The sequence below is a fragment of the Mytilus edulis genome, chromosome 4 (assembly GCF_963676685.1).
Source record: "Mytilus edulis chromosome 4, xbMytEdul2.2, whole genome shotgun sequence".
Classification (NCBI taxonomy): domain Eukaryota; kingdom Metazoa; phylum Mollusca; class Bivalvia; order Mytilida; family Mytilidae; genus Mytilus; species Mytilus edulis.
Window position 1 is genome coordinate 99,620,963 of NC_092347.1, and position 11,775 is coordinate 99,632,737.

At 35.4% G+C, this 11,775-nt stretch overlaps 1 protein-coding gene and 1 pseudogene across 1 annotated transcript; both read right to left on the bottom strand.

Annotated features, from left to right (window-relative positions):
- Nucleotides 1–3,221: 3,221 nt before the first annotated feature.
- LOC139521257 (uncharacterized) lies at nt 3,222–4,970 on the bottom strand. Its single transcript, XM_071314727.1, has one exon. The coding sequence runs from the start codon at nt 4,922–4,924 to the stop codon at nt 3,917–3,919; it is 1,008 nt and encodes a 335-aa protein (XP_071170828.1). The 5' UTR covers nt 4,925–4,970; the 3' UTR covers nt 3,222–3,916.
- A 131-nt stretch (nt 4,971–5,101) lies between these two features.
- Nucleotides 5,102–8,116, bottom strand: LOC139521256 (uncharacterized; annotated as a pseudogene).
- Nucleotides 8,117–11,775: the final 3,659 nt, after the last annotated feature.

Below are 11,775 nucleotides of genomic sequence, written 5' to 3' on the forward strand. Positions count from 1 at the left end.
AACAACAGGGGATACTTTAGAACGTCTTATAGTAGAAATATATTTTTCAACAAATGGGGATCCTCTAGACCGCCCAGTGGATCCTGTAGAAAGCCCTATAATATCAACATAAAAAAACAATCAACAGGGCATCCTGTAGACCGCCAAGGGGATCCAGTAGAACGCCCTCTAGTATATAAATAATAAACAAACAATATAGGGATCCTATAGAACGTCCTATAGTAGATATATAATGTAAAGCCAACAGGGGATCCTGTAGAACGCCCTTTAGTATATACATGATAAACAAACAACAGGGGATCCTGTAGAATGTTCTATAGTAAATATATAATGTTCAGACAAAAGGGGATCCTGTAGACTGCCTAGGGGATCCTATTGAACGCCCTTTAGTATATAAATGATTAACAAACAACATGGGATCCTATAGAACGTCTTATAGTAGATAAATAATGTTTCAAGAAAACAGGTGATCCTTTAGAACGTCCTATAGTATAAACATGAAAAAACAATCAACAGGGGGTCTTATAGAACGTATAGTACATACATATATCATGTTGAAAAACAGAGATTCCTGCAGACCACCCATAGTTTCCCGCAGACCGCCCAAGGGATCATATAAAAAGCCCTATAGTATAAACATGAAAAACAATCAACAGGGGGTCTTATAGAACGCCATTTAGTACATATATCATGTAAAGACAACAGGGTATCCTTTAGACCGCCCAAGGGATCCTTTAGAAAGCCCTTTAGTATATACATGATTAACAAACAATAGGGGATCCTATAGAACGTCTTATAGTAGATTTATTATGTTGAGAAAACAGGGGATCCTGTAGACCGCCAAGGGGATCCAGTAGAACGCCCTTTAGTATATAAATAATAAACAAACAATATAGGGATCCTATAGAACGTCCTATAGTAGATATATAATGTAAAGACAACAGGGGATCCTGTAGACCGCCCAGGGGATCCTGTAGAACGCCCTATAGTATAAACATGAAAAACAATCAACAGGGGGTCTTATAGAACGACCTTTAGTATTAGTAGATATATAATGTTCAGACAACAAGGGATCCTGAAGACCGCCCAGGGATCCTGTAGAACGCCCTTTAGTATATACTTGATTAACAAACAATAGGGGATCCTATAGAACGTCTTATAGTAGATATATTATGTTGAGAAAACAGGGGATCCCGTAGACCAACCAGGGGATCGTGTAGAACGCCCTATAGTATATACTTGAAAAACAAACAACGGGGGATACTTTAGAACGTCTTGTAGTAGATACATAATGTTGAGAAAGCAGGGGATCACACAGACCGACCAAGGGATCTCGTAAAAATTCCTCTATTAGATACTTCAAAAACAAACAATAGAGTATCCTATAGAACGTTCTATAGTTTATATATAATGTTCAGACAACAGGGGATCCTGTAGAACGTCCTTTGCTATATACATGATAAACAAACAATATAGGAGATCCTAAAGAACGTTCTATAATTAGAAATATAAGGTTCAGACAACAAGGGATCATGTAGACCGCCCAGAAGATCCAGTAGAACGCCCTAATAGAACATGTAGCTTCATTATAAACAAATAACAGGGGAAACGAAGACCAGCACCCCCACCCCCACCCCCACTATCACCACTCCCTCACACCCCGTAAAGGTAATGTCTCGTTTCTAAGAACGTGTTAGCTACATGTTTTTTTCAATTTGCCTACATCAAAGTACTCTATTAAGCAGATAATAAAAATATTATTAACTCCATAGTATATTCAAAGCCATGGGATCACGTGCATGGGACATTTGCAAGTCTTTACAACATAATTAAGGCACCACTACTGTGTGTCATATTGTAACGTTTGTGGGTCACTTTATTTGGTTCATTTATTTATTTCATTATTACTATTTTTAATTATTTTTCCAGAAAGATTATTTTATTATTTTATTACTTTCCGATTTTTATTTCATTCATTAAATTTTAGTGACGTAACGAACCTCGCATTAGCATTAAAAATGTTTTCCCTTCTCAACCAATCAGAGAGTTCGATTGAATACCCGGGGAAAATTTAGCTCGTGCAGATATTGTCTGCTAGAAATGATTCTCAGCCCAGACTTCCAGGTGTATAGATGTAAGGTAAAAAGGGGAATTTTCAACCATGTGCGCGATATTTTTGGAAGTGGTCTCGGTAGGAATCACGCGCTATTTTATATACTATAATTAGTGTATTGAAGAAAAGGTGTTCTACAATATTTTTAGGTAAGAAATTCCCCCTCCTATGATTTTCATGTACATATTTTGAGTGACTAAAACTGGCTGGTTTTTGATCACGGTTTGCATTGGAGATTTAGCGGAAAACTTTGAATATTTACGTGTTGAGGCGTGAATTATTTAGAAAGCGGTTCGCTGGTTAAATTATGAGTTGAGTTTTTGAAAAGTTCTTTGAACTGAATAAAAGTTGTCAGTTGGCGAATAACGAGATTCGGTTAACTGTTCAGCTGTTCAGTTGTTAAGGTTAAAGTTATTTATAACTTGCGGGTTAAAGCAAGTAAAAGCTCGGAGTCATTATTTGTTGGCATTCACGTGAGTGACTCAAATCTATGACTTGAACTTGAGGACAGTAAAGTATTGTAGCGTGAAAAGCGAAATCCATATGCAAGCCCTGATCAGAACGGCAGAGTGAGTCGTTAAAGAAAGTTAGATACTGAAAGAATTTATTTTCTTGGTCTAAGAAATCTTGATATAGACTGCAGAAATAGACCATTGACTCGCAAAACTGTAACTTATTAAATGTGCAGCTGATTCATATGTGTGTTGTCTAATAAAAGTTGTATCTTACTGAATTATTTTATTGCAGAGAAACGCCTTGTCCCTTGCCTGAATTGATCCTTCGATTAAAACTCGTCCTGATTACTTCCCTTGGTATTGGTAACAACCTAGATTTTGAACCTCCCATGAGTCTGCGTTTCATGGTTTGCTGATTACAGATTATTTAAGTTCTCTTGTAACAAACTTCATTCTGTATTCAAAAAACAGAATTACTACTCAATGCCGTCTCATATACCATATACCACAAATACTTCGTATTGGTCTCATATACCATATACCACAAATACTTCGTATTGGTCTCATATACAATATACCACAAATTCTTCGTATTGATGAAAATGTAAATGACATACTGCTAAACAGTATGAAGAAAACAATAAACTCATAAATAAAGTGCAAAGCCACACGACAACGCCGCTGCTCAGTTTATTAAAGATATGAAACAATTCATATCACTTGTATACACAATACAACATTTCAACAATATAATTTCTAATTTTCCAAGCATAAAAACTACACTCCAGTCCTATCAATCATATAATTACGATAAAAGGGGGGACTTATAAATTAAAATTTACCAACTTACTTAAGAATTAAACTTTAGATAAATAAATGCGTGTTGACGGTTCGGCGCTGTCGTGCTGAATGACCAAAACCCCCGTTTTGGCGGGGAAAATGACCGTGCGATAAGCACGACACCTACATACATCATGAACAAACAAGAGAAAATAATTTCACTCTTATTCACTTCGTTCAAACGAAAGAAATTATATTTCTCTTGTAACAAACTTCATTCTGTATTCAAAAAACAGAATTACTACTCAATGCCGTCTCATATACCATATACCACAAATACTTCGTATTGGTCTCATATACCATATACCACAAATACTTCGTATTGGTCTCATATACAATATACCACAAATTCTTCGTATTGATGAAAATGTAAATGACATACTGCTAAACAGTATGAAGAAAACAATAAACTCATAAATAAAGTGCAAAGCCACACGACAACGCCGCTGCTGAACCAAAGAAAGGGACAATATGTAAAAAAGGACTAATAATTAATTTAGAAAATATACTAAAGACCCAAATTTTGTGAAACTAACATTCTGTCCGAAAACGAGTCCTTAACGTAACCGTCTTTTGCTGTCTCCGACCTCCAACGTCCATGCCTTTTGAAAAGTCTATCAGAAATACCAAAATTACAAGCTGCAGAAGCTCCACCAGACCTTAGACTGTGAAGGCCAAAAGATTTTATATTTGGCACAATCGGAGAAAATGCTTCTATAAATAGCTCTCGCATTCTTGTATAAGAAAGAGGTTTGTTTTCTTTTCGGAACACATAATTTTCCTTGGTTTTTGTCAAATTCTGAAATACGAAAACATCAGTATCAAGTGGATTATTGCTCCATTCTAAAAAACTCTCCAAGTTCTTCACAGGACATAATTTATTCCCGGTTCTCGCAATGATTATTCGATCACCATCTCTGTAAATATCCGTTTTACTTTTCTGTATGAATACTGACATATGACTTAGAAAAAATTGAATATCACAGGTTCTCAAATTCAGCAATTCAGAAACACGTAAAAAACCAGAATAAGATAACAAACAAGCAGAAATAGTACGCTGGTTGTAAAGGTTATTTTCACAATATAACCTGTCGAACATCTGTGAAAGCATATCTGGAGTGATCGGTTCTTTCTTTTTAATCGGAACAGATAGACGTCTCTTAGCTCCTTCAAGAATATTTTTCACTAAATCAGAATCTGTAGGAGAAATAACACTAATAATTTTATGTGCCCATCTAATACTATAAAACGCTTGATTGATAGGACTGGGCGTACGATTTTGTTGCACTAAACATGCTAAATATATAGCCACATGTATTGGTTTGGCCGGTAAAATAAATTCACTAGATATTCCATTAGATAAAGCCCATTTTTTCCATCTCAAAAAACCATAATAATAATTTTGAACGGTGTTGTTAGATTTACTTTCGGTTAACAGATCAGGAAGTAAATGAATTTTCTCAATTAAAGTATCAGGTAATTCCAACAGATCGCTTTGGAAAGCCTGCAAAAACATATGTAAAAATAAAAATCACATTAAAACATAATGTACAAAGCACATACAATTTGTATATAAACAATTTCACAATCTAATGTTCACATAACTCGTCTACCATTTCACTTAAGATTAAACCACCACCACAGCCCCTCAGGCCTACTGTAACATTACCGCCACCAACTCAAGAACTTTTATATTAGTTGTTAAAAAGGTTCAAAATCAAGTCTCAAAGCCAACACCCTGAAGGGTAAATCAATATTTCCAAATACTGATTTATTCCCTTTACCAGAAGTATAGAATTTCTTGTTAGTAGGTAAATCTATACAGCCTTTCACCTCTTTAATGAACCCTTCACCCGTAGGACATAACATCGGCCAAAAGCTTGCCGACTTCCATAAAGGTAAAACAAGTGTCCCATGAGCAAAACATTGCCTCATGTAACTTATTACTTTAGACACTAAACATACAGGTGGTACAAACCAACCATTGGCACCTTGCCAGTTAATAGTGAATGCATCGATACCCATCGAGTTCACCGTCCAATAACGGGAATAAAATACCGTTAACTTATGATTGTCATCATTTGCAAACCAGTCTATCTCATGAGGTCCCCATAGGGAATCTACATACATAAATAACTGTTCGTCAATACCCCAATCGTCATAATCAATAATACGACTGATGAAATCCGCTTTCTCATTCAAGGTTCTAGGAACCCAAACTACATCGATAGATATATTATGTATCAAACAATTCTCAAAAATGCACATAGCAATATCCTGTAACTCAGGTTTCATACTACCTTTTTCCACAATAGTTACTACATTCTGGTTATCACTGAACCATTTAATTCGTTTATCTTTTAATACATTGATCATAGATAATAGAATATTTCTAACAGCATTTAGCTCTTTCCACGTAGAACTCTTTGAAGCCTCACATTCGGACCACATACCATGTGCTATATTAAAAGGTGTTTCTACAACATAACCACCATATCCTGTATTGCTTGCATCACTATAAACTACAGATTGACATGACACATCTGAAGAAAACTTTTTAACATTTACGTGTTCTAAATTTTCTCTCCAAAATTTAATTTGTATCAAGCTTTCTGTTGATAAAACAATACAACTATTCCACGAAGTCATACTTAAAATATCAATGCTTAAATGTTTAGACATGATATAAGCAACGTTTCCAATGACGTATGACATGGACACTATTTGTCCCACTAAAGAAGCAACCAATCGTGCATGGACTTTGCCATGTTTAGATACATAATATTCAACGTCAGCAATAGTTTTTAAAACCTTTTGAACTCTTTCGTTCGGAATGGCTATAGTGCCACGGTTTGTGTCAATTGAATAACCCAAAAATACCAAAAGTTTCATAGGTGACCATTTAGATTTTTCATTTTTAGGAACAAATCCACTCTGAATTAAATCTTGTCTCACTTGATTGGACATAGTTTTGCAAGTTTCTTCGTCCGTATGAGTGCCTAAACCATCATCTAGGTACATTAAAACTTGTTTACCTTCACCCCTCCACTTTTTTATAAGTGGTCTTGTGATCTTAGTAAATATATAACATGCTGACGAAAAGTCCAAACGGGAGAACCAAAAACTTATACCATTTTTCGGTGTTTTCATGCCTCCAGGAAAACCCTAAAAATTCTGTATGTGGCATAAAAATATTAACATGGTGATATGCCGACACAATATCAAACTGGAAACAAAAAGAATTGTTTGTGATAAACTGCATGGCTATGCGAACATCTTCAAATTTTACACTTGATTTCCAAAGATGTTTGTTAACATGACGGAGGTCTAAAATAAGGCGTTTTTTCCTACCGTCCGACGCTGAAACTGTAAGAGGATTTACAACACAAGGTTGAAATTCACATTCCTCAATCAAACCCCTTATAAGAAGATCATGTATAGCTTCGGTAACAAACTCGCTATGGATGATTGCCGATCGATTGTTTTTTAAGCATATAGAAGGAGGGGTACTGTAAAAAGGAATTTTGTAACCATTCAAAATAGTATCTAAAATATAATCATAACAACCAATATTTTTCCAAAAAGAATAGTGACTTTTAAGCCTGTCCTTCACAATAATATGTGCCTGTCCCTGTTCATACTCGTAGTAATCATTAGTGAGATTATCCGAGTCACTTATCGAAGATACTTTAGTTGTATTATTTTCAATTAAATAATCTATGCTACAATTATACTCATCTTTTATAAAGTCTGTACTATTTCGAATTTGGCTGGATAGGTCTGGGATTGAAGGGACACTGGCTTCTCCAGTGCTGGAACGATCCACAACCATAACATGCACCTTGTCTATTTTGTCGTTGATATCCGCTCGTGCTGGGTTGATTTTGATACAAGGCTTGACCATTGTACCATGACTGGGGTTCACGAAAGGGCTGATTTTTTGTTTGATAAGTATCAACAAAATGAGAAGGAGTACTAGGAACAGAATAATTAGCCTTCTTAGAAGCAGACTTTTTTCCTTTTGCATTACGTTTACGTATCGCCCTACTCTCAGCTTTATTAATTTTGCTCTCATCGTCGGAGTCACTGGCCACTGGATTACTTTCATATTGCCTAACAGTCTCCCAACCCCCTTCACTACTATCGGCAATCTTAACAAGTTTATTTCGTCTTTTAATCTTGTCAATTACTTCAGTAATAGTTTCCCGTGCGTAGTCGCTCTTTGAATTATCAATGGCCCAAATAGCTTGTGTCAGGTCTTCTAAAAATTCAGTATTTAGTAGAAATTGAACCTTATTTCCCTCATACTTCCAATTATATTGAGATTCAGTTTTTAACTTTTTAACCTGGGAAGCAACTGCAACGGTAGACCCGTGAACTTCATGTCTTAAATCGGAAATGTCTTTCCTAAGTTTTTCGTTAAAGTCACCCTGGGTTTTAACAGCTTTCATAACGTCTCTAAGAGACACCTCCTGTTCTGGGGTTTCCCTCTCTTCAGGGTCCGACATTACAAAAAATTTACCAACTTACTTAAGAATTAAACTTTAGATAAATAAATGCGTGTTGACGGTTCGGCGCTGTCGTGCTGAATGACCAAAACCCCCGTTTTGGCGGGGAAAATGACCGTGCGATAAGCACGACACCTACATACATCATGAACAAACAAGAGAAAATAATTTCACTCTTATTCACTTCGTTCAAACGAAAGAAATTATATTGAAAGCATATTCAGGACAGAACGAGTCTTATGTCGTCTTAGATTCCCTTTGGATATTTATTTTCTGGTATTTGCTGGTGTATTTGGTATATAAATCCAACTACGGGTTTGGAAATTCTGAAATAGATTTGTTTTAAAAGGCTGTTATTTTTGTGGTGTCGTACTTGAAACGACCACACTTGTTGGTCGGGCTATTTACATTTGGTCCGTCTGTCTGTCTGCCCCTTTATTTATTGTTTACCTTTAGGTTTATGGGAAATGTTTTAGTTTTACTCCAACCCATACAGATCTATAATATAGAATTAGTGTAGGACGGAACTTCATACTTGAGCAATAAAAATACCTAGACATATTTTTAGAGGTGCCGTATATTACTCGGCTACTACCCTAACTGTAGTGTTAGGACTGGTTTCTCTGGTAAACTGATATTGCCAGATCCTATATTTGGTAACAGTCCAGATTGTCATTCCAGTTGTTCACCAAGTTCTACACTAGGATAGCATGACTGCGGTCAAGGTCAAAGGTTAGGATCTGGTTGGCCCTCTGAGTAGACTAGATCTTCTTTGTTTACCTTTGGTAATAGAATCCAGAAGTCACACTTAACTGAGACTTGGAGAGTACAGAACATCAGAGACATCTTGTTCCAGAACACATATTTTAAATGAATTATAAACTGGTGGCATAGACCGGTAAAAATTATACCTAATAAAACTCTTTAAAATATTCTAGTCGGGCATCACTATTATAGAAGTCCTAGAGCGAAAGCATAGGCCGAACCTACCCTCGAGATAGATTAAATGAAAAGTTGGGTTGCTGTCTAGTTTATAGAAAGTATAGGTTAAGGTCGCCTAGACAGTACCCCAGTTTCGTTTCAATATATATGCGAAATATCATATATATCTTAAAAAGGAATATGTATTTGCTTAATGAGGGCACAATGATATATGCTACTGTAATGCGGAACATTTTTCTATTTAAGACACCATTTCATGTTGAACGTGAAATAATTTCTGTCATGAACGTTGCACGAAAAATAAAGACTTTAAGGTGAACCTTTTGTGACTGAGTCACTGTCCTCTTGTCTATATGAACTCTCTGTTTTACTTAATATTCCCTATTTAGTGTGTACACATTTATGATATAAATAATTTACAGATTTTGAAAAAGTATATAAAGATATATAAAGATATTCTGAACTTTAAAAATGCAAATAAAGGAACAACATCATTGGTCTTACCGCCTTATCATTTCATCACGGAAACAAAATGATATCAATTTCGTTCTTGTCCATGTTGACGTCACGATCCCTGTCTAGTGTTTTTTTTTTGAAAAATACTGAGCACGCAAAATAAGCATTTGAATCACGATCGAAGCACGTATAAAATTTACATAAGCAGAACATGTTGAACACCTCGCTGTTTTGCACGACTGAACGTAAAATAAAAAAGTAAAAACACGTTGAGCGTGAAATAAAAAAACCCAATCACGTACCACGAAAATAACCCTCTACCACTCTCCACGAAAGTTAATGATTTTGCATCGATTTTTTAAGATAGTTTTACATGTTTAGAAAATTCTATTTTTAGCATTTGTATTTTCCGAATCGTTTAAAAATAGCCTATAAATAGAATATGCATAATTCATGAATCGTGACGTAGGGCGGTCTACGGGATCCCTTCTTCCGCTTACCCTATAATACTATAGCCACTATATAGTACTAGAACCGAACACCTGTTTTCGGATATATATATATACATACACCACATCTTCCTATGTCTATATAGCTGATTTACCGTAAATAACTGCGAGAAAATGAATAATACACAAGTTGATAATTGTCTCTTCTCTGCTAATTTTAATGTGCATGCAATATTCACTCTGATTTACTTGTGAGACCACCGACACTAATAATAATTACCTACAAAATAATAGGTGCTCCTTTACTGGGAAGAACATTTTGGATCCGATCAATTTATTGGTTCCATTCCCCCATTCTACACTTCTCCTTAGAAAAATGCCTTGCAATGCGTCATAATTATCTGGATTACTTACTAACTTACTTCCATATAACTTCGAAAACAGACTATAATCTTTTTCACTGGATGAGATTGGGCTCACGGATTTTTTAATGGATTGGTAATTTTTATTTATAGCACAAGTTTACAAAGCAAGATTAATCACATTTTTCACCCGGCCTACAAATCAAATGGTTGCCTCCTTACTGACTTACACCTACACAAGCTAAAAAAACATATTCATGGGGGGGGGGGGGGGGGGGGGTTCAGATGGGGGATGCTTGCCTCAGTCATGTTTCTGTGATTCCCTATATAATCAACAAAATTTTTCACACAAAAAGGGGGGCAGGGATTTCTCCTTTTATAAGAAATCTCTATTTTCAGCATAAGCTCATATAAATTTGCCTTTTGAAGAACTGAAATAAATATGAGACGGCTAATGATTTTTCAGATGCTTTACATTAAAATACATCCATGTGACATTCACAATTATATATAGATCCAAATTTAAAAAGCTATTTTTTTCAATATTTAAATAATGTAGGATCAAATCTTGATACATGTATGTAGTTGAAATTGTTAGCTTTAAACATGTTAAACATTAAAAAATGAACACCCAAAGTTTAAACCACGTTTAAACATAAGAATGACCATGTAGTCTTTATTAATGTATGCTATTGCTATGAAACTAGGTCATTGTAGGTAAACTGTCATCTATTCCCTTAAATCTTTGTTCCCAGTCACCCCAAGTTTGATTTAAATTAGTCAAGTATATCTACTCTATTAGGTCTCTAGTTTGGATAGTTAATAACTTGCAAATTACAAATGAATTAAAATCATACTCCTCCCAAATTTATTTCTTTAAATATTATGGATGAAATACATGTAGCAAGTAAGGGATGAAATTAAATTGGATGAAATGTGGCATTTTTTTTTGTTTGATAAAGTAGTATGTCGTCTGATGTTGTCAAACTTAATTATAGACCCTTAAGGGGCGGATCCAGTCATTTTAAAAAGGGGTGGGGTGGGATTCTAACCCAGGACAAAAGGGGAAGGGAGGGGGGGGGTCCAATTACATGTCCCTATTCAAATGCATTGATTATCCAAAAAAAGGGGGGTTCCAATCCCTTGAACCCCCCTCTGGATCTGTGCCTGCCCTTTAAAAATAAAATTATCCTTATTTTGAGTTAAAGCTTATAGATTTTTCTATAATGCTTCTCAGGGGCGGATCCAGCCATTTTAAAAGGGGGTCCCAACCAAGAGCAAAGAGGGGTTCCAACTATATCTCCAATTCAAATGCATTGCTCGGTAAAAGAAAAGGATTCCAACCCTCAAATCTATGGTCAGGTTGTTGTCTCTTTGACACATTCCCTTTTTCCATTCTCAATTTTATCATGTAGTCGTCGTTGTCCCAGGACATTTAGTTTTCGCTTAATAACTTTAGTACAAGTAATAGAAATCTATGAAATTCAAACACAAGGTTTGTGACCAGAGTTTTTGTTCAGAGTTTAGGAATTACATGAATTAGGGGCCAATAGGGGCCAATATTAAACTTTGTTTGATTTTATAGAAAATTGAATTATTGGAGTTCTTTGATATGCCAAATCTAACTGTGTATTTAGATTCCTAGTTTTT

Coding starts and splice junctions, on each gene's coding strand:
- LOC139521257 (XM_071314727.1), bottom strand. CDS start 4,924: ATGTTTTTGCAGGCTTTCCAAAGCGATCTGTTGGAATTACCTGATACT.